This window comes from Staurois parvus, unplaced genomic scaffold (assembly GCF_062004578.1).
Source record: "Staurois parvus isolate SC_StPar_1 unplaced genomic scaffold, SC_StPar_1.0 ptg000636l, whole genome shotgun sequence".
NCBI lineage: Eukaryota > Metazoa > Chordata > Amphibia > Anura > Ranidae > Staurois > Staurois parvus.
Genome location: NW_028318432.1, coordinates 273,780 through 299,665, shown reverse-complemented (window position 1 = coordinate 299,665; position 25,886 = coordinate 273,780). Strand labels below are relative to the sequence as shown.

The 25,886-nt window shown below is 43.3% G+C and overlaps 1 protein-coding gene across 1 annotated transcript in view; it reads left to right on the top strand.

Annotated features, from left to right (window-relative positions):
- Positions 1-25,886, top strand: part of CUBN (cubilin) — a 346,655-nt gene that overhangs the window by 79,774 nt on the left and 240,995 nt on the right. The window contains exons 22-27 of the mRNA XM_089693694.1: positions 8,091-8,198; positions 8,996-9,182; positions 10,395-10,552; positions 17,575-17,756; positions 19,808-19,964; positions 24,281-24,465. Of these exons, the coding sequence (XP_089549820.1) occupies positions 8,091-8,198; positions 8,996-9,182; positions 10,395-10,552; positions 17,575-17,756; positions 19,808-19,964; positions 24,281-24,465 (977 nt within the window). The remainder of the gene's footprint in view (positions 1-8,090; positions 8,199-8,995; positions 9,183-10,394; positions 10,553-17,574; positions 17,757-19,807; positions 19,965-24,280; positions 24,466-25,886) is intronic.

Sequence of the window (25,886 nt, the reverse complement as noted above, 5' to 3'; positions counted from 1 at the left end):
CTGTGTCAGCAAATTTCTTGGCGGGGTATTTGCTATTCATTACCAGTTGTGCCAGAGGGATTGGGTTTGCTTAGGGTTGGATCTATTGAGCGCAGGACCCATAATATATTCCAGCTTGTCCCAAGGGGCAGTGGTACAGCAGTGTTAGATATTCTAAGGAATTTCTGCCTCTGACTGCTAGTCTCACCAGATTGCGGTGAGATTTGGTGATGTCACTACTGTGCTGATCACTGTTCTCCTTGCTGAAGAGGAAGTTGTACTTGAGAACCATCCGTGCAAGGATGTACCCGGCTCTTTTTCATCCATTCTGTGTATCTGTAATTTCTCAAGGTCTGTTGCTGCTTCTTGACCATTATCCCACCAGTCAGGTCACCTGTCATTAGGGGGGGGGGCATCTCATGAGGAAGCAAAGCCATACTGCTCTTTCAAGATGGCTACTTCTACACAGAGAGTGCAGAATGAGGCGTGCTAAGTCTCTTTAAGGACTCATTTACACTGTCTGCATACTAAACGCCCTGTTTTACTGTATGGGCAGCTGTCAATTTTTGGTTGCAGTGAACCATGGTAAGGGGGCAATGTGATATGCATTTCAGTGGCACACACTGTTTATACAATTTCTTTTGTACCGCACCCCCAAGAAGCCACTGGTGAAACTGTTTCCTTTCCCCAGGATCAGTGCATACACAGCCAGACAAACATTATTTTCTCCACTTCCTCTGGCTCAAATAGAACAGTCTAGGAGTGTCTTTTTAATGATTTATTGTAAAGGTGAACTTGGATGGGGTGATTGGAGCATGGAATACCTCAAAACTCCTGAAATTAATTCTTTGAGGACTCTTCTCTTTCACAATGAGCTGCATAAAAAAGTCCCACATGACTCTACTGCTAACAGGTGACTATGACTTCTTCCAAAAAAGTGGGAGCTACACCTAGTCACTAAGATCCCGCACTTGGGTTGCTTACTCACAGTGCCACAGGATCATTGGTTGTCTCCTTCTGATATCCACTGGGCACATTTAAGTAGAGGAGACACAGGTTCACACTACTACAGGACAGCTAGACACTCTTCCCCCAACTTCCTCCTGGTAGTCTCCAGTGAGTTCTCCAGACCCAAACTGACCTAAGAACCAGACTTTGCAGCTAGACCCCCCAGTTTAAGCTTCAGCTGGGACCTCTGACTCTAAAATGAACACCTCCAGCAATTCTGCCCCAAGCGCAGAGCCCCTGCACATGGCTCTCCACTGCCAATACTGAACCCAGGACCCCTTCCTGCCTCAGACCTCAGACTATTTGTGTGCTCTCCAGCCACCTACTGGGCACACATCCCCAGGGATTGGTTGGAACCCCATATATATTCAGGCTGCTTTTCCTTATCTTCCTCCTAGAAAGCAATCCGATTAGTAGCCTGTGAGACACTGAGCAGGCCAGAACAATCAACTCCTGCTCCACTGACTACAGAGGAGCTAAATCAAATTTACCTAACAACCTACACTAGCTAGGAGGGTGCTACATGTTTTTAAATTTATTTGAAATGCACAAAGTAACAGTTCATTCATGTCTTCTTTCAACGTGGTGCATTGCTCTGTGGTGACATGCCTTCCTGTCCACTTTTGGTAAAATTGTTTGCATTATACCACAGCTCACTGCACCACACCTCCAGGCTGGATTGCATTGTGATCGGCACTTAGATAACAATTGTTTTCTATATGCCCTAGTAGTAACTGGTGTTTATCCAGTGCTGAAAAATGGCAGTCACCTCACTATGTGTGAACGAACCCTAAAGACATATCGGCTGCATTATTTAACCACTTGAAGACCAAGCATTTTCTGGCACATTTTGTTTAAAAGTTTAAATCAGTATTTTTTGCTAGAAAATTGCTTATAACTCCCATACATTTATATATATATATATATATATATATATATATATAGATATATATATATCTATATATATAAAAAATGTTTTTAGCAAAAGCCCTAGAGAATGAAATGCCAATCATTGCAAATTTTTATGTCACATGGTATTTGCACTGTAATTTTTCAAGCACATTTCTTGGGAGAAAATATATTTTAATGAATAGAAAAAAACAAAACACAATATATATCCCAATTTTTTGTAAAATATGAAAGAGGATGTTATGGCGAGTAAATAGATACCTAACATGTCCTGCTTTAAAATTGTGCACGCTCGTAGAATGGCAACAAACTACAGTACTTAAACATTTCCATAGGCGACACTTTAAAAATGTTTACAGGTTACCTGTTTAGAGTTACAGTGGAGGTATAGAGCTAGAATTATTGCTCTTGCTCTAATGTTCGCAGCAATACCTCACATGTGTGCTACGAACACTGTTTACATATACATGCGCAACTTACATTTGCGTTCACTTCTGCGAGCGACCACAGAGGGATGAGGGCGCTTTAAAATTTTTGTTATTTTTATATTTTATTTTACATTTTATTTTTACACTGTCCCTTTTTTATCACTTTTATTCCTATTACAAGGAATGTAAACAACCCTTGTAATAGAAATAAGCATGACAGGTCCTCTTTAAGGAGGGATCTGGGGTCAAAAAGACCCCAAATATCTCCTTTACCTTTAAAAGCAAAAGTTTTTTTGACATTTTGCTTAAAAAAGAAAAAAATTGTTTACATCCAGCCCAGATGTGATGTCATGACGTTGCTCTGGTCTTCCATAGAGGCGAACATTGCCTCCAGGAGCTGCCGACTGCACCGTCAGATCATTTTTCAGGTGCGCCTGAGAAACACCAGCGAGCGGGGGGGAAGGGGGGGGAGTCCCCTCCCAGCGCTATGGAAAGCATACCAGCCACTTGGACCACTGTCATTCTAAAGCCATCCATTGGCTGAAAAAAAAGATACTGGGATTATGGGTGATATCTTCAGCCATAACCCCGGTAAACCACTTAAAACTGCAACGTTTATATACATATTGCATATACATATTGCTGTCTTCAGAGGATCGTGTTGCCAATAACACCTTAATATTTTAATTTTCCTGTTTGAATTAAATTAACAGCAGCTGCTCACATCAATTGAACAAAATGATATCCGTTACCCAAAATGTGATACATCTGATTAATCGTTGTATCTTTTTCTGTGGCCTGTAATGTAGTATTGAACTGATCATCAGAGGACATAAAACTGAAATAAGTCAGATGTGTGATGGTCAGGCTGGATTCCGGCACAAGGAGTTAACAGAGGAGATGGAATTACAAGTGAGGAGGAACAGTTGCAGTCTGGTTCCCACATTTACTGGGTTCCCCGCCAGCCATGGCTGAAACACTGATGCCTAAAACAACTTCTATCCAGTGCTGATTAATATCTAAACAGTCATACTACAATAGGGAATAATGAAAAATTAAAGTGTACAGCTAAAACATTTTTTTTAGTTCTGGAGTAGATAATTATTCAATACCTCCATCAAGTTTGTATTGCTGTATGTATCCCTGTTGGAGAGATTTACTTTTGTTTGTCTTGGTGACCATATTATTTTTGTTATTCATTTTAGTAGTAGTAATATTAAAATGAATGCTTTTTTATAAAGTTCCGAACAAATTTGAAATTTGTGTCCTCACTATATTCATATACAGTGGATATAAAAAATCTACACACCCCTGTTAAAATGTCATGTTTCTGTGATAAAAAAAAGAGACAAAGATAAATTATTTCTTCACTTTTTCCAACTTTAATGTAACCTAAAAACTGTACAACTCATTTGAACAACAAACTGAAATCTTTTAGGTGGAGGAAAGTAAAAATAAAAAATACTGAAATAATATGGTTGCATAAGTGTGCACACCCTTAAACTAATACTTTGTTGAAGCAACTTTTGATTTGATTCCAGCACTGAGTCTATCCGCATGGCACATCTTGACTTGGCAATATTTGCCCACTCTTCCTTGCAAAAACACTCCAAATCTGTCAGATTGTGAGGACATCTCCTGTGCACAGCCCTCTTCAGATCACCCCACAGATTTCTGGTTGGATTCAGGTCTGGGCTCTGGCTGGGCCATTCCAAAACTTTACTCTTCTTCTGGTGAAGCCATTGCTTTGTTGATTTGGATGTATGCTTTGGGTCGTTGTTATGCTGAAAGATAAAGTTCCTCTTCATGTTCAGCTTTCTAGCAGAAGCCTGAAGGTTTTGTGCCAATATTGACTGGTATTTGGAACTGATCATAATTCCCTCTACCTTGTCTAAAGCCCCAGTTCCAGCTGAAGAAAAAGAGCCCCAAAGCATGATGCTGCCACCACCATGCTTCACTGTGGGTATGGTGTTCTTTTTGTGATGTTTTTGCTCCAAACATATCTTTTGGAATTATGACCAAAAAGTTCAACCTTGGTTTCATCAGACCATAACACATTTTCCCACATGCTTTTGGGAGACTTTTGCAAAATTTAGCCGGGCTTGGATGTTTTTCTTCGTAGGAAATGGCTTCCGTCTTGCCACTCTACCCCATAGCCCAGACATAGGAAAAATACGGGAGATTGTTGTTACTGGTACCACACAGCCAGTACTTGCCAGATATTCCTGCAGCTCCTCTAATGTTGCTGTAGGCCTCTAGGCAGCCTCCCAGACCAGTTTTCTTCTTGTCTTTTCATCAATTTTGGAGGGACGTCCAGATCTTGGTAATGTCACTGCTGCGCCATATTTTCTCCACTTGATGATGACTGTGTTCACTGTGTTCCGTGGTATATCTAATGCCTTGGAAATTCTTTTGTACCCTTCTCCTGGCTGATACCTTTTAACAATGAGATCCCTCTGGAGCATCGAATGGCCATGTTATTTTAAAATTGTGACAACTAGCATGGGGAAAAGATTCCCCGCTAGCTGTCACAATGGGGAATTAGAGGGGAACTGGGGCCAGTGCTTTCAGCAACATGTTACATGTTACACCCTTAATATGAGTATAACATGTAACATGTTAACATTTAACAAGGTGAACTTGTCCTTGAAGGCTTCCCCTATCCCCAGAAGTAATTTAAAATTTTCTCAAAGTATTTAGTCCGGTCAAGTGACGTGCGGAACATTTTTAAATTTTATTTTTAAGGGTTCATCCATGTTTAAAACCTTAAAGGTTGCTTTAGAATGTCGAATGATGCTAGTAGGTGAGGTGAGCAAAGTAGGTATTATATTCTATGACTACAGATAAAAATAACAAATTGGTTTCTGTTGTGTAATTTATTTTATATCTTGCTACAATTTCAGTTAGTCACAAATGTGTTCACTGAATAGTCTTTTGCTTTACATTTTTTGCTGCTCAATAGCAATATGGTATAAGTAATAGTTCCCCTTTAATTTTTGCATGAGATTTTGTTTTTTTTCATGACAGACAATAAAAAACAGAACGTCACACACAAGTAAACCAGTAAATACAATTTGTTTATTTTAAATGCTCAAAGAAAGTGAAAATGTCACTTTAGCTGAAAATGGTTGGAATGTACAGTTCTTAGACCCACTCAAACCAAGGCTTGGCAGTAAGGAAGCGTGGACAATCTCAGACAAACATAAAGGTCACCAGGAATCTTTTAATTCTAGCTCATATAAAAATGACATTATTTGTCTTCTGACCTTCCACATGTTCACAACAAATAAATTTCTCTATGTTGTGTTGTTAAAGTATTTCATCCATGCTATAAAGGGCTGGACTCGTGCTTGGCACACAATGTTAGATGGAGCTTAGCATATGCAGTGGAATCATGGAGGTCCTGTTAGTGACATCATGCTAAAGCCCAAAACGGGGAAGATGGAGAATGTTTATGAGCAAACGTTATAAGCATGTTAATAGCAGTTTAATACTTAGTGGAATGATGTTACCTCTATGAAATTGCTGGAGCTGGGTACACATATGGCATGAATGGGTGAGTTCATGCCATTCTGCTCTATTATATTCACTAAATGCTGAACAGTAATTGGTTTGCACTTAATGTAGTGTTCTGTACAGGGGCGGACCGACAACTCATGGGGTCAATAGGGGATCATGGGACCCCTGTGTCCTTGCCCACTATCAAACCACACCCAAAAAAGCCTATGAAAGGTACCAGGGGCATCTCATGGGGCCCCCTGCTGAGCCTGGACCCTCGGGCAGTGCCTGAATGGTCAGTCCACCCCTGGTTCTTTACCAAGGTGTACACATGAATCTGCTATAAAATCTGAGCATGTCTCTTTTATTTTATGTATAAAAAAAACATTTCCACTATCCTAAAAGTAACATAATGTGATCTCATTGTCAGCAGATAAGGGAGAAAAGCAGTATTGATTGGATGCTGTGATGACATTGACCTGGCCAAGGCTGCACCCCTTAAAATTATGCCTAGGTGCACTGCATGTTTGTGTACACCAGCTTTTGTAACAACCACAAAAAATGTAAGGGCCAAAACCAGCTCAGATTTTGAAGACAAGCTGTAAACAATGGAATATTTCATTGCTGCCCCTGACCATTGTTGCTTTATGCTCAACTGAGTTTTTTTCATTTCCATTTTTTTTTATTACAAATACAAAAGTGGACATAGTCGAAAAACCAAAAAAAGTTTTAAGCACCAGTGACATTGGTTCAGAATCATACAAACTGCAGTTACACATTTGGATAAAACAACATACAAATCATGTCAGTTCCCACTTTTGCTTTGCAGGATCATAACTTTAATAAAAAATAATAACCACAAAGCTTTAGGTGGTAGAAAATGGCATTGGTCTATTGTTAGGCAAAGGCAGGGGCGGACTGACCATTTGGAAACTCGGGCACTGCCCGAGGGCCCGGGGTCAGTAGGGGGCCCCATGAGATGCCCCTGGTACCTTTTTCATAGGTTTTTTTGAGTTTGGGCAAGGACACAGGGGCCCCATGATCCCCTATTGCCCGGGGGCCCCATGAGTTGTCAGTCCGCCCCTGGGCAAAGGCATGCAATGCCCATACAGATGGGGGGGGGCCTTGCAACATCATGGGGAGTCACCAGCCATCGCACCCAAAGGTACTGAATGGGAATATCAAAACACATAAAATGGAAACCAAAATGATAGCCATAGTATCTAGGCTTGAAAAATAGTATGGGGAAGGAAAGATAAGAAAGAAGAAGGAAAGGTGCTAAGAAGAAGAGAAAGGGAGGGGTAGGAAAGTGGGGGGGGAAGAGACACATAAGGAGACGGGGTCGACAAGCTGAAAGTGAGCCACGGAATACGGCCCGCTACACGAGTATTAAGGACTGGTCCAGGTCTTTTGGGGGATAATTTTTCATGCCTTCTCAAATTTATGGGTCGTGTCAGCCAGTATCACTGCCATTTTGTCATGAACCAGGTACCACATCATCTTTTGCTTCACTTGAGATATTGTTGGGGTGGAGGACCACCATCCTTTCGCAAGTGTTTGCTCTTCCGCAGTGAATAAAAAGGTCAGAAGGCAAATTGTGTGTTAGTGCTATCAGGAGGTTTCAAATTCAAAAGGACCTCTTTTGACAACTTTCAATTGCCTTTGCAATTCAGGTTTTTTTATAGTAAACTTTTTTTGATAGGGTAAGAAATGGTTAAAATGCCTGTTAGGTTTTCATTTATTGAAATTTTTGTCCCATTGGGGAGAGTACTCTTTATCTCCTGTCCTTTAGGGTGAATCCCCCCACCAGAGACTTGGGCAGCAATAAAGTCATGATAGGTCTTTAAACCCCTCACCGCTTTACCCAAAACGTAAATAAAAAAAAAGGTTTTGGCTTTAGCACTTTACCTTTCTTAAAATACTCTGGCAGCATTCATGTGCTGCCTGATTTTGATTGCTAGATGAAAAGGTATGCAAGAGGCAACCTGCTTAGAAGTCAAGAAGCCACTATTTAAGCCACTGCTTAATTTATCATACTTGCCGTATGTCAAAGTAGGAATGTGTTCACTCAGTTATAAAGAACAAATAGGAAAACTTTGATTTCCGAAGTATAGTAATGATAGTCACAGCTAGGCAAATATCTCTACAAGGAGGATGCATGGAATATATTTGTGGATCCTTGAAAGAGATCCCCAAGGCTTGGGAGCCACTGCAATACTAGGTTAACAGTAATGTTCAGTACTTTGAGTATTTTCCTCTTCTCTATAGTAGAGGAAATGACTTGGCCACCAGATGACCTGCAGGATTATCAGGTAGTGCTTGAGGACATCATCTTTGAGGCTGTTTATGGTCACCCTGGTGCAAGGCAACCAATAAGTATGACAATTTTTATGTATTTACTTTGATCCACCTGGCACTTATGTAAGTATGTACCTGTGGGATCCCCATGGAAATCGGAAATCACTGCCATAGGTACTGCATTTTTTCAATGAATGCAAAATACTCTCTGATTGGATGAAGTGGAAAGGTGGGGCATTGAGGTAATGGTATCCACCTCTTCCAATCAGAAAAAAATTAGCATTAATTGAAAAAATGCAGAGTTTTCTCTAAATAGCTCTTGTGATGAGCAGATGACCCCCTGTATTCATTAAGCAGCAAAGGTGCCGCTTGGCACGGAACTCGGAAGCCAGAGGCAATCACTGTAGTAGTAGTGCCTACTGCAGTAATTTTAATGGCACATAAATACTAACATTGGTTAAAGCTGGACCAATGTAACTATGTACAAATTTCTATACCTATATTTCAGCTTCAAATTTCAATTTAGTTTCTTAAGATAAATCAAGAAAACAGAAAGTGATGGTAAATCAAAAATTTTAGAGACAAGGTTAATTCTACAGTGAGGACACCTCTTCTGGTGACAGCTGTCTAAGAGACTAATTCCCCTCAGTTTGTCTCCAGAAAAGGAATTAAAAGGAAATTTCTCCAACGGGACACAGCAAAAAATAAACTGATAGGGTTTTCATCCTTCCAATCTTTATCCAAAACTAAAAGAAAAACATTTCAGCTATATATACACCTTGAAGGACTAAATATTGATTACAATGTACACATGTTCTGTACTGTAATAAGTATATTTACTTTTTTTTTGATTTTTGGATTCTTTTATTTTTCAGCCTGTGATGTGTCCTATACAGAAGCAACGGGTGTATTCACCTCACTGAACTATCCAAATAACTATCCCACAAACAGGCAGTGTGTGTATACAATCACTGCCGAATTTAACAAGCAGATCATGCTTAACTTCACCGACTTCAGGCTTGAAGTTTATTCAGATTGTGCCAGGGACTACGTGGAGATCAGGCAAGTAACAAGCTTTACCTGCATAGTTCAAAGGTATTCTATGGCATCATCAAAGAAAAATTGCAGTTTAAAGTGGAACTTAGTCAGAAAATTAAGTCCTGCTAGATCATTTCAGGCTGGCCCCTTGAGCAGGTATAGCTCTGTAAAACATGTAAAATAAGTGCCTATACTGTTTAAAATCCAATAATACATTGTCTCACCCTGTTCTACACATGCTCAGTTGCTCTCTATTTTTTGGCACTGCCACAAATGTAGAGGCTGATCTGCTGATAGCCTAAAGATTTACTGCTGCTCAGGGGCAGCCTCCAGCAAGAGAAAACAGGAACAATGTTGGAGGCAGTTTACAGCACACACTCATTTTGGTAGCATAATTATTAATGTGGAATGTATTTTCCTTGCTAAAGAACATTATTTTTATCAAGTTGTTATGGGTAAATTTTGCTTTAAATAAAGTTTTTCTATTGTTGCTACCTTGACTGACTGATAAAGGTGAATCAGGGACCACGACTTAAGAGGGAATCCAAAAGTTGCTTAGAGACTCTAAATAGTTCTGTTCACAGTGATAACAAGTTTGTAAAATGAACAGTGTGCAGTAATGCATTCCTGGTTTAATATTTTAAAGGCTAAGTCCACCTTTCAAAAACATATTTTTTGCAGGGAAAAAAGTGTGCATTTATTTTTTTGCATAGGAGCTTACAAAGCATTGCATTCATGATCCGTAAATGCAGGCTCCTGCAGACTTTTCCTCCAGCTCTCTGACCATACCGGGAGATGCTTTCAGTTGGAGAGCTGCAGGAATTTTCAATGGACTATGAAGGCTGTGATGATGGTAGGAGCCCATTTGCATCATGTTACATGTTAACCCTAAATATGCTAACATGGCATAAAAGATGGAGTTAGCCTTTAAAATAATAATCACAGAAATAAAACACATTAAGCAATAAAAATGATTAACTGTCATTGGTTGTCATCATGGCCTCTTGCTTAGAACAACGTAATCTCGCAGTATTGCACTGGGCCTACCTAATGTTCAGTTGTTCATTTTCCAGTGCAGATTAAAGCACAACCAAAACCTAACTATTTAATATTAGCAGTGGCAGCAATTTGTTTATTTCCTGTGGTCAGGGACAAGACTCAAACCAACTCATGTTGTACAGGTTCAATATTGTAAATTCTGAACTAAGTTATCATGATATACTCTTTAATTCACAGGGACGGCGGCTATGAAGTCTCTCCACTTCTGGGTCGGTTTTGCAGTGCACCCCCTCCGCTAATAATATCTCATAGTAATAAACTTTGGGTAAAGTTTAGAAGTGACTCAGCTGTCACATATAAAGGATTCTCTGCTCACTGGGACACAGCAACTACAGGTAAAATTCTGAATGAAAGTACATCTAATTAAAGGAAATTTACTGCTAGGATGAAAATATCAATTTAGTATTTGTAGGGTTAGTCTAGATCTCTTGACCAGAGATAAAGGGTCCAAGCACTTTAGATTCTTAAAGCGGAGCTCCACCCAAAGGGGAATTTCCACTTTAAGCATTTGTTGTCCCCCGCTCCCCATTGAGGATTGGCACCTTTGGGGAGCTGGGGGGGGGGGGTGTATCCGAATTTGACAGGTACCCGCTCCCACTGCAATCGCCTAGGACAGCGGTTCTCAACCTGGGGGTCGAACGACCATTTCCCAGGGGTCGCCTAAGACCATCGGAAAACACATATTTCCGATGGTCTTAGGAACCGAGACACCGCTGCAGTCTCCGGCGATGTGTGGGCGGGATGATACGCTGCTGTCACCCGGCCACACCTCCAAGATCGCTCAGCAGCTCCGCCTCCTCGCCGCTGATTGGCCACCGGAACTGTAGCTCAGGAGAGGCACACAGGCGGCCAATCATCGGCGAGGAGGTGGAGCTTGGAGAGGAGGAGCCAAGCGGCAGCGCGCGTACATCAAAGAAGACCGAGGGAGCGAGTGAAGAGGAGAGCGGCCAGAGAAGGAAGACAGCTGACAGGTAAGTGAGAGAGCGAGCCCAGGCTGGAGCAGGGGTCAGCAAGGTAAGTATCATTGGTGTCAGTGGGAGGAATAGTGCCCCATCATTTGTGTCACTAATACCAACGATGGGGCACTACTCCTCCCCCCACTGACACCAACGATGGGGCACTACTCCTCCCCCCACTGACACCAACGATGGGGCACTACTCCTCCCCCCACTGACACCAACGATGGGGCACTACTCCTCCCCCCACTGACACCAACGATGGGGCACTACTCCTCCCCCCACTGACACCAACGATGGGGCACTATTCCTCCCCCCACTGACACCAACGATGGGGCACTATTCCTCCCCCCACTGACACCAACGATGGGGCACTATTCCTCCCCCCACTGACACCAACGATGTGGCACTATTCCTCCCCCCACTGACACCAACGATGTGGCACTATTCCTCCCCCCACTGACACCAACGATGGGTCACTATTCCTCCCCCCACTGACACCAACGATGGGGCACTATTCCTCCCCCCACTGACACCAACGATGGGGCACTATTCCTCCCCCCACTGACACCAACGATGGGGCACTATTCCTCCCCCCACTGACACCAACGATGGGGCAGTATTCCTCCCCCCACTGACACCAACGATGGGGCAGTATTCCTCCCCCCACTGACACCAACGATGGGGCAGTATTCCTCCCCCCACTGACACCAACGATGGGGCAGTATTCCTCCCCCCACTGACACCAACGATGGGGCAGTATTCCTCCCCCCACTGACACCAACGATGGGGCACTATTCCTCCCCCCACTGACACCAACGATGGGGCAGTATTCCTCCCCCCACTGACACCAACGATGGGGCACTATTCTTCCCCTCACTGACACCAACGATGGGGCCCTTTTCTTCCCCCCACTGACACCAACGATGGGGCACTATTTCCCCCCCCCCCTGACCCCAATGATGGGGCACTATTCTCCCCTCCACCACACTGACACCAATGATGGGGCACTATTCCTCCCACTGACACCAATGATGGGGCACTATTCCTCCCCCCACTGACACCAACGATGGGACACTATTTCCCCCCCCCCCTGACCCCAATGATGGGGCACTATTCTCCCCTCCACCACACTGACACCAACGATGGGGCACTATTCCTCCCACTGACACCAACGATGGGGCACTATTCCTCCCACTGACACCAACGATGGGGCACTATTCCTCCCACTGACACCAACGATGGGGCACTATTCCTCCCACTGACACCAACGATGGGGCACTATTCCTCCCACTGACACCAACGATGGGGCACTATTCCTCCCACTGACACCAACGATGGGGCACTATTCCTCCCACTGACACCAACGATGGGGCACTATTCCTCCCACTGACACCAACGATGGGGCACTATTCCTCCCACTGACACCAACGATGGGGCACTATTCCTCCCACTGACACCAGCGATGGGGCACTATTCCTCCCACTGACACCAGCGATGGGGCACTATTCCTCCCACTGACACCAGCGATGGGGCACTATTCATCCCACTGACATCAGCGATGGGGCACTATTCCTCCCACTGATACCAACGATGGGGCACTATTCCTCCCACTGACACCAGCGATGGGGCACTATTCATCCCACTGACATCAGTGATGGGGCACTATTCCTCCCACTGACACCAGTGATGGGGCACTATTCCTCCCACTGATACCAACAATGGGGCACTATTCATCCCACTGACATCAGTGATGGGGCACTATTCCTCCCACTGACACCAGTGATGGGGCACTATTCCTCCCACTGATACCAACAATGGGGCACTATTCATCCCACTGACATCAGTGATGGGGCACTATTCCTCCCACTGACACCAGTGATGGGGCACTATTCCTCCCACTGATACCAACAATGGGGCACTATTCATCCCACTGACATCAGTGATGGGGCACTACTCCTTCCACTGACACCAATGACATGGCACTACTCCTCCCACTGCAAAATTACAGTTATGAAGTAGCAATGAAAATAATTTTATGGTTGGGGGTCACCACAACATGAGGAACTGTATTAAGGGGTCGCGGCATTAGAAAGGTTGAGAACCACTGGCCTAGGAGGTCGTTAGCGGAAATTGTCCTCCTCCCCTCCCTGACAGGTCCCAGAAGACTACAGGACCATTCACAAAGCACTTCTCGCGCATGCGCTGTGGACACCCGGTTGTGAAGCCGCAAGCTGTCACAGCCGGGTCCCCACACTGAAGATGCCGACTCCAGGGAGAGAAGACGGCTGGTGAAACCAGCGGTAGTGAGGACACCGCTGGACTGAGGGAACTGGCTGTATTTTAAAAGTCAGCAGCTACAGTTTTTGTTGCTGCTGACTTTTTTTTCCTTTTTTCAGGTGGAACTCCGCTTTACATTCAATGATCAGAGCTTGGCAAGCTTTCTATCTGTACTGTCTGGCACTGTTCATCTATTTTGATTGCAATTTTATATATACGCAATTTGAGTCTCCTGACAGTACCAGTTAATAACAATCACACACAAAATTAAAAAAGATGAAAAAAAGTAGCATTTTACTAGCTAATAACAGATAATAGATTACAGAAAATATTCCTCCATTGGGCAGGGTGTAAATTGCTAATTTATGTTACTAAGATCTATGACTCAGCAGCCACTCACTGTACTGTGCTTCCATAGCTTCAGCCAATGCTGACTAAAAGTCACAGGAGAAAAAAATAAGTGTACTCCTGTGACCTGAAGTCAACTTAAGCTGGCTATTGCCCACCATCAGCTGATGCAGCAGAGCTGCTCCAGGCTCTGGACGAATCCTGACAATGTTGTCAGGATCCACCCTACTGCCTGATTGACAGCTGGCTCCACCTCTTAGCACATGGCTGAGAGCCAGAGCCAGCTGCACTTACCCCCTACCCAGCTCTGTGCATCAGTGAGCACTGGAGGAACAGAGCAAACTGAGAACTAAGCGATCAGCAGTCATATGATTGCTCAGTTAGTCTTGGAGTCAATGTGGGACAGCTGCATCTTTGCTGCCACATAGAGGAGAGTATGGATGTTTATTTTTTTTATAAACACCATACTTCTCCTTTAATATAACACTGAGCTAAATGGTCAGCCAGCTGCTAACTTTGTGCCTCTGTTAGGCCTCTGTTAGGCAGTAGTCTCTGTGAATTATTTTCTTGGTTGCAATGCAGTAAAGCTAATAACTTTATACAAAGATTACACATTAATCTTGCATTACAGTATTTGGTGATGTGATGTTTGCTTAATACAGATACATCCCGATAAATTAGAATATCATCAAAAAGTTAATTTATTTCAGTAATGAAATTCAAAAAGTGAAACTCATAGATATATTATATAGAGTCATTACACACAGAGTGATATATTTCGAGCATTTCTTTCTTTTAATTTTGATGATTATGGCTTGCAGCTAGTGAAAACCCAATATTCAGTAACTCAGAAAATTAGAAATGTTGGCTTACCGAAAAATATGTCCATGTACAGTAAAGGATGCATGCAATACTTGGTCGGGGCTCCTTTTGCATGAATTACTGCATTAATGCGGCGTGGCATGGAGGCGATCAGCCTGTGGCACTGCTGAGGTGTTAAGGAAGCCCAGGTTGCTTTTATAGCGGCCTTCAGCTTGTCTGCATTGTTGGATCTGGTGTGCCTCTCATCTTCCTCTTGACAATACTCTATGGGGTTTAGATCAGGTGAGTTTGCTGGCCAATCAAGCACAGTGATGCCATAATCATTAAACCAGGTATTGGTAATTTTCGCAGTGTGGGCAAGTGCCAAGTCCAGCTGGAAATTGAAATCAGCATCTCCATAAAGCTGTTTAGCAGAGGAAAGCATGAAGTGCTCTTGAATTTCCTGGTAGAGGGCTGGGCTTTGGACTTGATAAAACACAGTGGACCAACACCAGCAGATGACATGGCTCCCCAAATCATCGCTGACTGTGGAAACCTCCAACTGGACCTCATGAAACCTGGATTCTGTGCCTCTCCAATCTTCCTCCAGACTCTGGGACCTTGATTTCCAAATGAAATGCAAAATTTAGTTTCATCCAAAAAGAGGACTTTGGACCACTGAGCAGTAGTCCAGTCCTTTTTCTCCTTAGCCCAGGTAAAACGCTTCTGATCTTTTCTCTGGTTCAGGAGTGGCTTGACACAAGGAATGCAACAGTTGTAGCCCATGTGTGTGGTGGCTCTTGAACCACCAGCCATAGTTCACTCTTTGTGAATCTCCCCCAAATTCTTGAATGGTCTTTGCTTCACAATCCTCTCTAGGCTGCCGTTATCCCTATTGCTTGTGCACCTTTTTCTACCACACTTTTTCCTTCCACTCAACTTTCCATTAATATGCTTGGATACCACAGCCAGCATCTTCAGCAATGAGTCTACAATATTGAATATTTTCACAGTATTCTAATTTTCTGAGATACTAAATTTTGGGTTTTCACTAGCTGTAAGCCGTAATCATCAAAATTAAAAGAAAGAAATGCCTGAAATATATCACTCTGTGTGTAATGAATCTATATAATATATGAATTTCACTTTTTGAATTGAATTACTGAAATCAATTCACTTTTGATGATATTCTAATTTATTGAGATGCTTCTGTAATTCTTTTTCTAATGATAATATTGTTAGCACTTCTGCCTTCCAGCACTAGGGTCCTCAGTTCAAATGTAATGGAGTCCCTCAGTACCACCCTGTTAAAGGCTCTTTTAATTCATTTTCTCACAGTCCAACAAGCCCCTGGGCTCCTCAATACACCCAGAGAGTATAGGTTTCCCCGATACCTGCCCTAAGTAGTCCCAAGAAAACATGCCTGATGAGACAGAGGTGAAAGCTTCATGTCATAGCAGAAGACACTGCTTCAGTTCTCTCCAGAGTGATGAGCTTGCAGTGAGGTTGTTCTTCATTTATAGTCACCCACTTGGGTGTTCAAACCAAAGACTCTTTACGCCACTTGCTTGTGGAACAGGTCCTAGGAATCTTCCAGCCTGACACCTGGACTATTAGGGACAATCTACATCCTTGTGAAAAAGGTGTCCCAAGGTAAGCGGTCATTTGTACTTTATTGTTCTCATAGACTGCACTGTTCTGCTACCTAGTGACTTTAACAGGACACTGCTTCTAGGTAGATCCTGTTATTGTAATAGTTGTATTACCTGTTATTATTTGATCTGTGCTTATTGCATACTACCATTACCATTCAATTTGCATTATCGATTAATTCTACATTCATTCAATAAACCTCAAGCAATACGTTGCTGTTTGTCTGACCATTTGGCTAATACCTCTTCACTACATTGGGGTCTTCAGTTCAAACTCAAAACAGGACACTACATGCATTGAGATTGCATGTTCTCCCTGTGCTTGAACTGGTTTCCTTTGGGTACTCTGGTTTCCTCCCACACACCAAAGATATGCTGGTAGGTTAATTGGCTCCCGTCTGAAGTGGCCCTAGTATGTGTGTGTATCCATGTGAGGTAGGGACCTTAGATTGTAAGTTCTTTAAGGGCAAGGACTGAATCTACAATTTGTAAAGGGAAAAAGTGTCATTGCTATATAAATGCCTGGAATAAATAAGCCGTTTGTGAAGCACTTCCTCCTCGGAACATGGCCTGCCCCTTCACAAGCCTCTAAGGGTGCTCTATCACAAAATGTATTATATTGTGACAACTGTATGAGATTAAAACATGTAAAGGTAGTATTTTGTATCCCTATTCCCTTTTTTTACATACTATATTGTTTCCATTTAGCCAGGTGGAGAGGGGCGGTTCACTGTTCCTTAATGGCCTCACGTCCTATGCAGGGCTGTAGGCCTTTCATTGGCCTCGTTGATATCAGAGAGTATCTGACTGCCAGAGCATAGGGGAGAAGAGGCTGTGGGGACTGGTCTTGCAATGTGGAGGAGCCTGAAGGAGCGGAGGATCAGGTAAGTAAAACTGCTCTTTGTGGCCCCCTAGACCTTTGCAGTCCTGGGGCAGACCCACTGCAAGGGAGGATCTTTACATGCCCTGGAGTTCAGCTTTAACTTGATTGAGTGTGCACAAGGTTACACTTCATTCAAGCCTCTGCAGTTGTTTTCTATAGGCTCTTGTGGTGAATGGCATTGATTAGGTGCAAAAAAAGGGCAGTCGCTGCACTTTGTGTGAGCGGACCCTGACAGTCTTCCCAGAAACAACTTCCCCCATTTTTGCTGGTGGTTGGGGTCACCATGACAAATACAGAATGACACAGACAGAAAAAAAATCCTGGCTGAAATACCACCTCATTCTATACAAAATGACAGAAAATGCAATATTGGCTGCAATGTACCTTAGTGATTGACGCAAAGAGTTTTGGTAGTAATTTAGTGTGTTGTCTTGCAGGTTGTGGTGCAACCCTAACAGCATTGTCTGGTGCATTCTCATCTCCTAATTACCCCATGCCATATTACGAGAATTCTGAGTGTTACTGGCTCCTGAGTGCCTCCAGAGGAAGTCAGATTGAGATTCAGTTTGAAAACTTTCATCTGGAGTCACACGACAATTGTATCCGTGATTATCTAGCCGTAAGTATTCCATTCTCAAATATTAAACTTCCATCTTTGGCAATTTCAGTTTTGGGAGGATGCTGAAAGGTTGAATCAGTTGCCTGCTTCATGTGTGGGAAAACATTTCCTCTGATTTCTTAGTTCTTTCCGTCTGTAAGGATAGGATGGCTTCTTTTCTGGAGTTATAGAGATGCAAAAAAACAAAAAGAAAAGGAAAATGCAAAATTCATTCATAAATATCAGTTTTTAAATGACTGATCCTTTAGGAAGTTTGAAATGTAATCATAAAATAAATTGTACACAATTTCAGTTGCCTTTTTAATTCACTTATAAAATGCCAAAATGACCATCCAAATATTTGGAAGAGGTGCCCAGGAAAAGCAAGTATAGGACAAAGAATTATTCGCCAGTATTGCCTGTAGGCTCCCTGCAGCTGAACTTTTCTTTATTACCAACTTACAATACCTTGTTCTGAACTGTGTTTCTGTGTGGAGGCAGCTATCTTGATAGAAGCTATGCTTTGTCATATCAGAGCTGCCTCCCAATAACTGGTGGTCTAATGAAAATGGTGGAGAAAGCACAGATTGAATGAAGCAGAAGTAGGTGTAGTACCCCTGCCCTGGGCTGCCCAAATTTAGTATATACCGGTAGTTCTTCTATAGCCAGTTAATCTTCACTTCACTTTTTAGGCCTGATTAGAATTGTCCCCAAACCTGGTAGTGATTCCATCAATACAGTGGGAGGATCAACTACTGGATTATGAATATGTATTTGACCCTAGCCAATCCCTAGGAAGCTGACCCAAAAGGTGTGGCTGGGGAGAAGATGAATGTTTGGGAGGATCTGATTAGAGCTCTCTTCCTTAGCTATGGAAGTACTTCTTTAGAATGGGATGCCAGAAGCTGATGCCTAAAGCGGAGCTCCACCCAAAAGGGGAAGTTCCACTTTAAGTCTTTTTGCCCCGCTCCCGATTTAAGGATTGGCACCTTTGGGGAGCGGGGTGGGAGGAGCAGGTACCCAAATTTGACAGGTACCCGCTCCCACTTTTGCTGCAATCACCTAAGTTGTCCCCCTTCCTCCCCGTAGTCTTCTGGGACATGTGACAGGTCCCAGAAGACTACGGGGCCATTCACAAAGTGCAGAGCTTCTCGCGCATGTGCAGTGGGCACCTGGCTGTGAAGCCGCAAGCTGTCACAGCCGTGTGCCCACACTGCAGATGCCAGCACCAAGGAGAGAAGATGGCCAGTGAAACCAGCCATGGTGAGCACACCGCTGGATCATGGGACAGGTAAGTGACTATTTTAAAAGTCAGCAGTTACGGTTTTTGTAGCTGCTGACTTTTTTTTCAGCTGGAACTCCACTTTAAGGACTGTGACTGCTCGCATAAGGTTACAGATTTGACTGCTTGTCCCCTCTTCTATCAGCATTATTTTTGGGCTTCTACTATGGGGCCTAATACTGCTGAGACATGATATTAAGTAAGCTGTCCTCCAAGATTTACGAGTGCCTCAGATATCTGCGCCTTAAACTCTCCTCCCTGCATTTTGTTCATTACCTATAATAAATCCTAAAAAGACCTCTAGACTGGAGCCTGAATTTGTCAGTGTGCTTTTAGGGACTGAAAACAGGGTGGGCAGCTTCTGAACAAGTAAGGGGGCCCAGTATATTTCCAGCAGCCCCTTTCGGTGTCATCACTACACAGGCAAGTCTTTCCTCTGCAGTTCCTCAGATACAGCTTCCTCTCCAGTAAATCTTATGAGAATATAATTCAGAGGCAGCAGTGCCCTATATGAGCTCACACTGCAGATATAAAACTTTTGAGCTCAAGGCACATGAAGTGCACTGCTATGAGAATTTCAAGACAAAAGGTAAATTTTTAGATTACTGCTTAGGCACAATTAACATTTACATTTGTTTCCTTTAAAATAGTGAATCTTTACCTTTTGAGTTCAAGTCCACTTTGAATGAATCTGCCTAGTTTGTCTACTTTTATGTCGAAGTCTGAACATCATTGCTGAATGCTGAATTATCCTACAAAATTCTCATACGTCTGTGTATTCTGTTTTAAGGTCTACAATGGCAATAGCACCAATTCAGCTTTACTAAGCAAGATTTGCGGTCCAGAACTGCCATCTCCAATACGCTCCACCACTAGTGACGTGTATGTAAAGCTACGGACAGACAACACTATTTCCTATAGTGGATTCCTGGCTACCTATAAGCAGAGTGAGTATACGTCATGACAATTCAAATGTTAATTAACATTGTTCTTCTCTATTTATGAACTTCTGCATTAAAGAGTGCAACAAAGTATTAATTGCAAAGTGCTGTGCCCAAAACAATCCATAAAAATTTGCTTTACTAAAGTCAGACCAGGACAAGATGAATTCTGACTGGTTGCTATGAATACTGTGCTTCACATTTAGCATTCTTATCTTTGTAGTAATTTATTATGTAGCACCCTCCTAGTTAGTTAGGGGGAGCTAGCTGATTATTTTTTAGTTAGAAGGCCTGAGTAGCAGCCAGGGCAATAGTCAGCTGGCTCAAATGTGGGTCAGGGCTGAGAGGTTCTGCAAATCAGTTCCCTAATACCTCTCCCTGCTCTAGAATTTTGAAAAAAATGCTAGAAGCAGTGGGCAAGGGTGAGGAGGAGCTGGTCTGCACTCCTAGTGGATCCTGATCAGTTCCAAAGCAGGAGGCTTGGCATGAGGTCAGGACAGCCCTTAAAAGTGGTTAAGACTGCTCAGCAGCAAGAGAGTTTTTTTAACAGGTAAAGGTTTATTGTATAATGCACAGACAGGTACAATGATAACTGACAAGTTAGCATAGAAGCATCTGGACATTAACAGATTTCCAGTAAAAGTCAGCAACATGCAGCAGTTTAGGTGGAAGATGTGAGGAAGCTGAGATGAAGGAGCCTGGGAGGGGGCCCAGTGGGAAGGGGCTTACCTACAGGAAGGGCGCTGGAAAGGAGGATCTCTCAGCCTCTCCGGCCCCCAGAGCGAGGACCACCTGTAGAGCCAGAATAGAACCTGAGTAGCTCCTTAACCGGGACTGTTTCATTTAAGGTGGCAGGCACTGGATTCCTTTGCACAGGGATTCCCTCAGGCAGCTGGATAAGAAGAGGATTATCTGAGGTCTGGGGTGGTACAGCAGCAGAGGTTGGAGAGCTCTCCAAGAAGAATTTCTGCTGTGTAAAGACTTGTACAAAGTTGCTAAGGAGTTTGTCCTCGGTTTGCAGTTCCATTGGGCATCCCATACCCCCTTACCCCATCCAAGTTTAACACCCCTTAATTAAAAAAAAACAAGCTTAAAGACTGTTTACTGACTCTGAATGCAAGTCTGTAGAAGATGCATGTTGCCTGACTGTGCAGGACTATAGGGGGACCTAAATCTTCAGCAACTTCTAAGGGGGGTAGTGCTACAATTACAAAGGCCAGCTTTCCCTCGGATAAAGGGTGACTGATGCAATTTACTACTGACTTCTGAAGTACAGTGCCTTGAAAAAGTATTCATACCCCTTGAAATTTTCCACATTTTGTCATGTTACAACCAAAAACATAAATGTATTTTCTTGGGATTTTATGTGCTAGACCAGTGGTGGGCAACCTTTTTTTTCAACTGAGCCAAATCTCGCCAAAACCATGATTGAAATTTATTTTGAGAGCCACATTTTTAAAACTGAAAATACATCTCCCATATAGTAATTCATCCCCCATAGTAATTCATCCCCCATATAGTAATTCATCCCCCATAGTGTAATTCATCCCCCATATAGTAATTCATCCCCCATCGTAATTCATCCCCCATAGTAATTCATCCCCCATAGTAATTCATCCCCCATATAGTAATTCATCCTCCATATAGTAATTCATCCCCCATATAGTAATTCATCCCCCATAGTAATTCATCCCCCATATAGTAATTCATCCCCCATAGTAATTCATCCCCCATATAGTAATTCATCCCCCATAGCAATTCATCTCCCGTATAGTATTTCATCCCTCGTATAGTATTTCATCCCCCGTATAGTATTTCATCCCTCATATAGTATTTCATCCCCCATATAGTAATTCATCCCTCATATAGTATTTCATCCCTCATATAGTATTTCATCCCCCCATATAGTATTTCATCCCCCCATATAGTAATTCATCCCTCATATAGTATTTCATCCCTCATATAGTATTTCATCCCCCCATATAGTATTTCATCCCTCATATAGTATTTCATCCCCCCATATAGTATTTCATCCCTCATATAGTATTTCATCCCCCCATATAGTATTTCATCCCTCATATAGTATTTCATCCCCCCATATAGTATTTCATCCCTCATATAGTATTTCATCCCCCCATATAGTATTTCATCCCCCATATAGTAATTCATCCCTCATATAGTATTTCATCCCCCCATATAGTATTTCATCCCTCATATAGTAATTCATCCCTCATATAGTATTTCATCCCCCCATATAGTATTTCATCCCTCATATAGTATTTCATCCCCCCATATAGTATTTCATCCCCCATATAGTATTTCATCCCTCATAAAGTAATTCATCCCTCATATAGTAATTCATCCCTCATATAGTAATTCATCCCTCATATAGTATTTCATCCCCCACAGTACTATTCCCCCCCCCCCTTCTAGTAAGCCAAGTCCCCCGTGTCAATTCACTTACCTTTTGCGTTCCTCTCGCTGTCTTCCCGCGCCGTTCGGGTCTTCAGGGCGGACTGTGAGAGGAGCCTATCTCCCCTCACGTTCGGCATGCTGCCCCGCCTACACACATCCTGACAGCCACATCCGCGGGCCGGATTAAAAGGTCCGCGCGGACTTTTGGGGCTGCCAACCGAGAGGAGGCAGGGGAGCGGCCGACCGAGAGGAGGGAGGGGAGCAGGCGCCCGGCACACAGAAGAGCCGCATTAGAGTGGGTAAAGAGCCGCATGTGGCTCGCGAGCCGCGGCTTGCCGACCACTGTGCTAGACCAACACAAAGTGGTACATAATTGTGAAGTGGAAGGAAAATGATAAATGGTTTTCAAAATTTTTCACAAATAAATATCTGAAAAGTGTGGCGTGCATTTGTATTCAGCCCCCCAGAGTCAATACTTTGTAGGACCCCCTTTCGCTGCAATTACAGCTGCAAGTCTTTTTGGGTATATCGCTACCAGTTTTGCACATCTAGAGAGTGAAATTTTTGCCCATTCTTCTTTGCAAATAGCTCAAGCTCTGTCAGATTGGATGGAGAGTATCTGTGAACAGCAATTTCCAAGCCTTGCCACAGATTCTCAATATGATTTAGCTCTGGACTTTGACTGAGCCATTCTACTACATAAATGTGCTTTGATCTAAACCGTTCCATTGTAGCTCTGGCTGTATGTTTAGGGTCGTCCTGCTCGAAGGTGAACCTCCGTCCCAGTCTGAAGTCTTTTGCAGACTCTAACAGGTTTTCTTCTAAGATTGCCCTGTATTTGGCTCCATCCATCTTCCCATCAACTCTGACCAGCTTCCCTGTCCCTGCTGAAGAAAAGCATCCCCACAACATGATGCTGCCACCACCATGTTTCCCAGTGGGGATGGTGTGTTCAGGGTGATGTGCAGTGTTAGTTTTTGCCACACATAGCATTTTGCTTTTAGGCCAAAAGGTTACATTTTGGTCTCATCTGACCAGAGCACCTTCTTCCACATGTTTGCTGTGTTCCTCACATGTCTTCTCACAAACTGCAAACGGGACATCTTATGGATTGCTTTCAACAATGGCTTTCTTCTTGCTTTCTTTCTTGCCACAGTAAATTCTGGATGAAAAAAATGACATTGCCCACTAAAAGTTAAAGGTGCTCATTCTAGCTTGCACATTTCATTAATGAATATCACTACTATAGAAAAATATAATAGGAGTCAGAACTACTGGAAGCAGCAAGATGCAGCTGTAGAAGGAATATAAAAATTGCTGCATCCAGTGTCTTGGTGGATAGCACATCTGCTTCGCTGCACTGGGGTCCTCAGGATCCAAACCAAGATAGTATCTGCATGGATTTTGAATATCCTCCCTGTGCTCCCTTCCACACTCCAAGGACATGTTGGGAGGTTATTTGGCTCCTGTATAAATTGTCCCTAGTATGTCTATGTATGCATGTGAGGTAGGGACCTTTGAGGACAGGCATTGATGTGAGGTATATCAAGTAAATTTTTGGCACTATATAAAAGCCTGTAATAAAGACTCCAGACTATCCACTAAATAAAGAGTTAAAATGCATATATGCATATATGGGGTTTGTATGTCTGTCTGTCTACTCCTGAGATTTATATAGCACTACCAGGTTGGTGACCTGACTTTCCTCTACTGCTGTTATGCAATACAGCTAGGTCAGCCTCCCCAGGCTGTGATTGGACAGCAAAGAACCAACAGCAAACTTAGTAGGTTATCTTTCTCTTCCTTTCAGGAATATTCCATGTCATAATGTTGAATGTACTACACTACTAGTGCTGCTCGCCCATCTTCCAATCTGAGTGCGGTCTTTTATATCATTTATCTTTCAGGTTGCCAAGGAGTCTTGATCAGCAATCGTAGCAGTGGCATTCTGGAGAGTCCAAACTATCCAAATTTATATCCATCCAACCAAAACTGCAGCTGGACAATACAGACCACAATGGGCAATACCATCAGCTACATGTTCACAACCTTTCAGCTGGAGAGCTTCAGCTGCCAATATGATTATATTAAGGTATGATATGTCTACTGCAAAATTGAAGGTGGTACACTGCATGGCTAAGGGCATAACACAAGAACAGAAACTTGTATGGTCTTTGAAAATTAAAGAGACTCTGTCACTTTGCCCATTTGTGGAATTGTGGGGAAGGTGGTGGGTTGGGAGATGCAAATGCATTAAGTCCCACATTAATATGCGTTGTGTTAAACTTGAAGTACAATCCACTTTTTACCTTCTCTGGTTCATTACATACCTTACTTTATACCCATTGATGTCATCACAGGGTTTCTGTGCTTCTGTATGCAATGCAGACAGATTGTGAATGGTGGGAGTTGCCAGCAGGGTTCTGTTCAGAGGCATAGCTAGGGGGGGGCAGGGGGGTACATATGTACCTAGGTGCCAAGGTACAGGGGCGCCAAAATGAGGTCACAAGATCACTGCAGTGGCTGCAGCAGACTTGTTATCTGATACATCTGCCATCCACAGTGAGTTATGAGAGGAGAGAGGAGCTGGCTGTGAGAGGAGCGGAGAGGAGGGCGGTGAGCTGGGCATGTGCCGGAAGGGACGAGGGGAGAGCCGAGACGGGTGAGTAGTGCCATGGATGAAGGGGGGGGGGGGCAATATGATCGGGACGGGGGGGTGTCTACAGGGACCATATGAAGTGGGGGGGGGGGTGTCATGAGGTGGCCGCTCGTCCCCGGGCGCAAAATATCCTAGCTACGCCTCTGGTTCTGTTCATAGCTTCCTGTAAAAAATCCTCTTGGGAGGAGGTATGCAAACATCAAAATGGAGGATGTCAGTCTGGAGGAGTGGGCATTTCTAGGCAGGCTGTATTTTCATGCTAACCACCCTAGGTAATGCTTACATTGCTGAGCCTCCAACATTGAAAGAATTAAGAGGGGTGGGCCAGGAACATCCAGGCTGGCGAGGAAAGACTAGATGATGCTGGAAGTCTTCCAGTCAGAAAATAGAGTGGGCTCTATCTGAATCCCTGCAGCTTTTAATGAACAACAGGCCAAAGGACCTGATGCTCCCACTGGACCTCCATTACTTGACATGCCTACCTGTTACCTACCTATGTGAGTGAAATGATACCATTAAATCTGCCTGATTTTAACCGCCTAAACTTTGAGTGGTGCTGCTGTCTCTCTTCTCTAGTACAGGACAGGAGCCTGAATAACTGAAGGTAAGGCTGGAGTTCAGCTTGAAGGCAACCCATTCATTATGAATGGGCCCCCAATGAAAGGCAATGCCCCCCCCAAAATTAAACGAAACCCTGTTTGTTAATATAGCACACCACAAAGCAAGATGTGGCAAAATGAACGTGACCACAATGCACTGCATCATGCACATTACCACAATGTATACAGGGGAGTCTTGCCATAAACAGGCACTTTGATGTTACTTTGGCCTCTTTAACCACTTCCCGTCCAGCC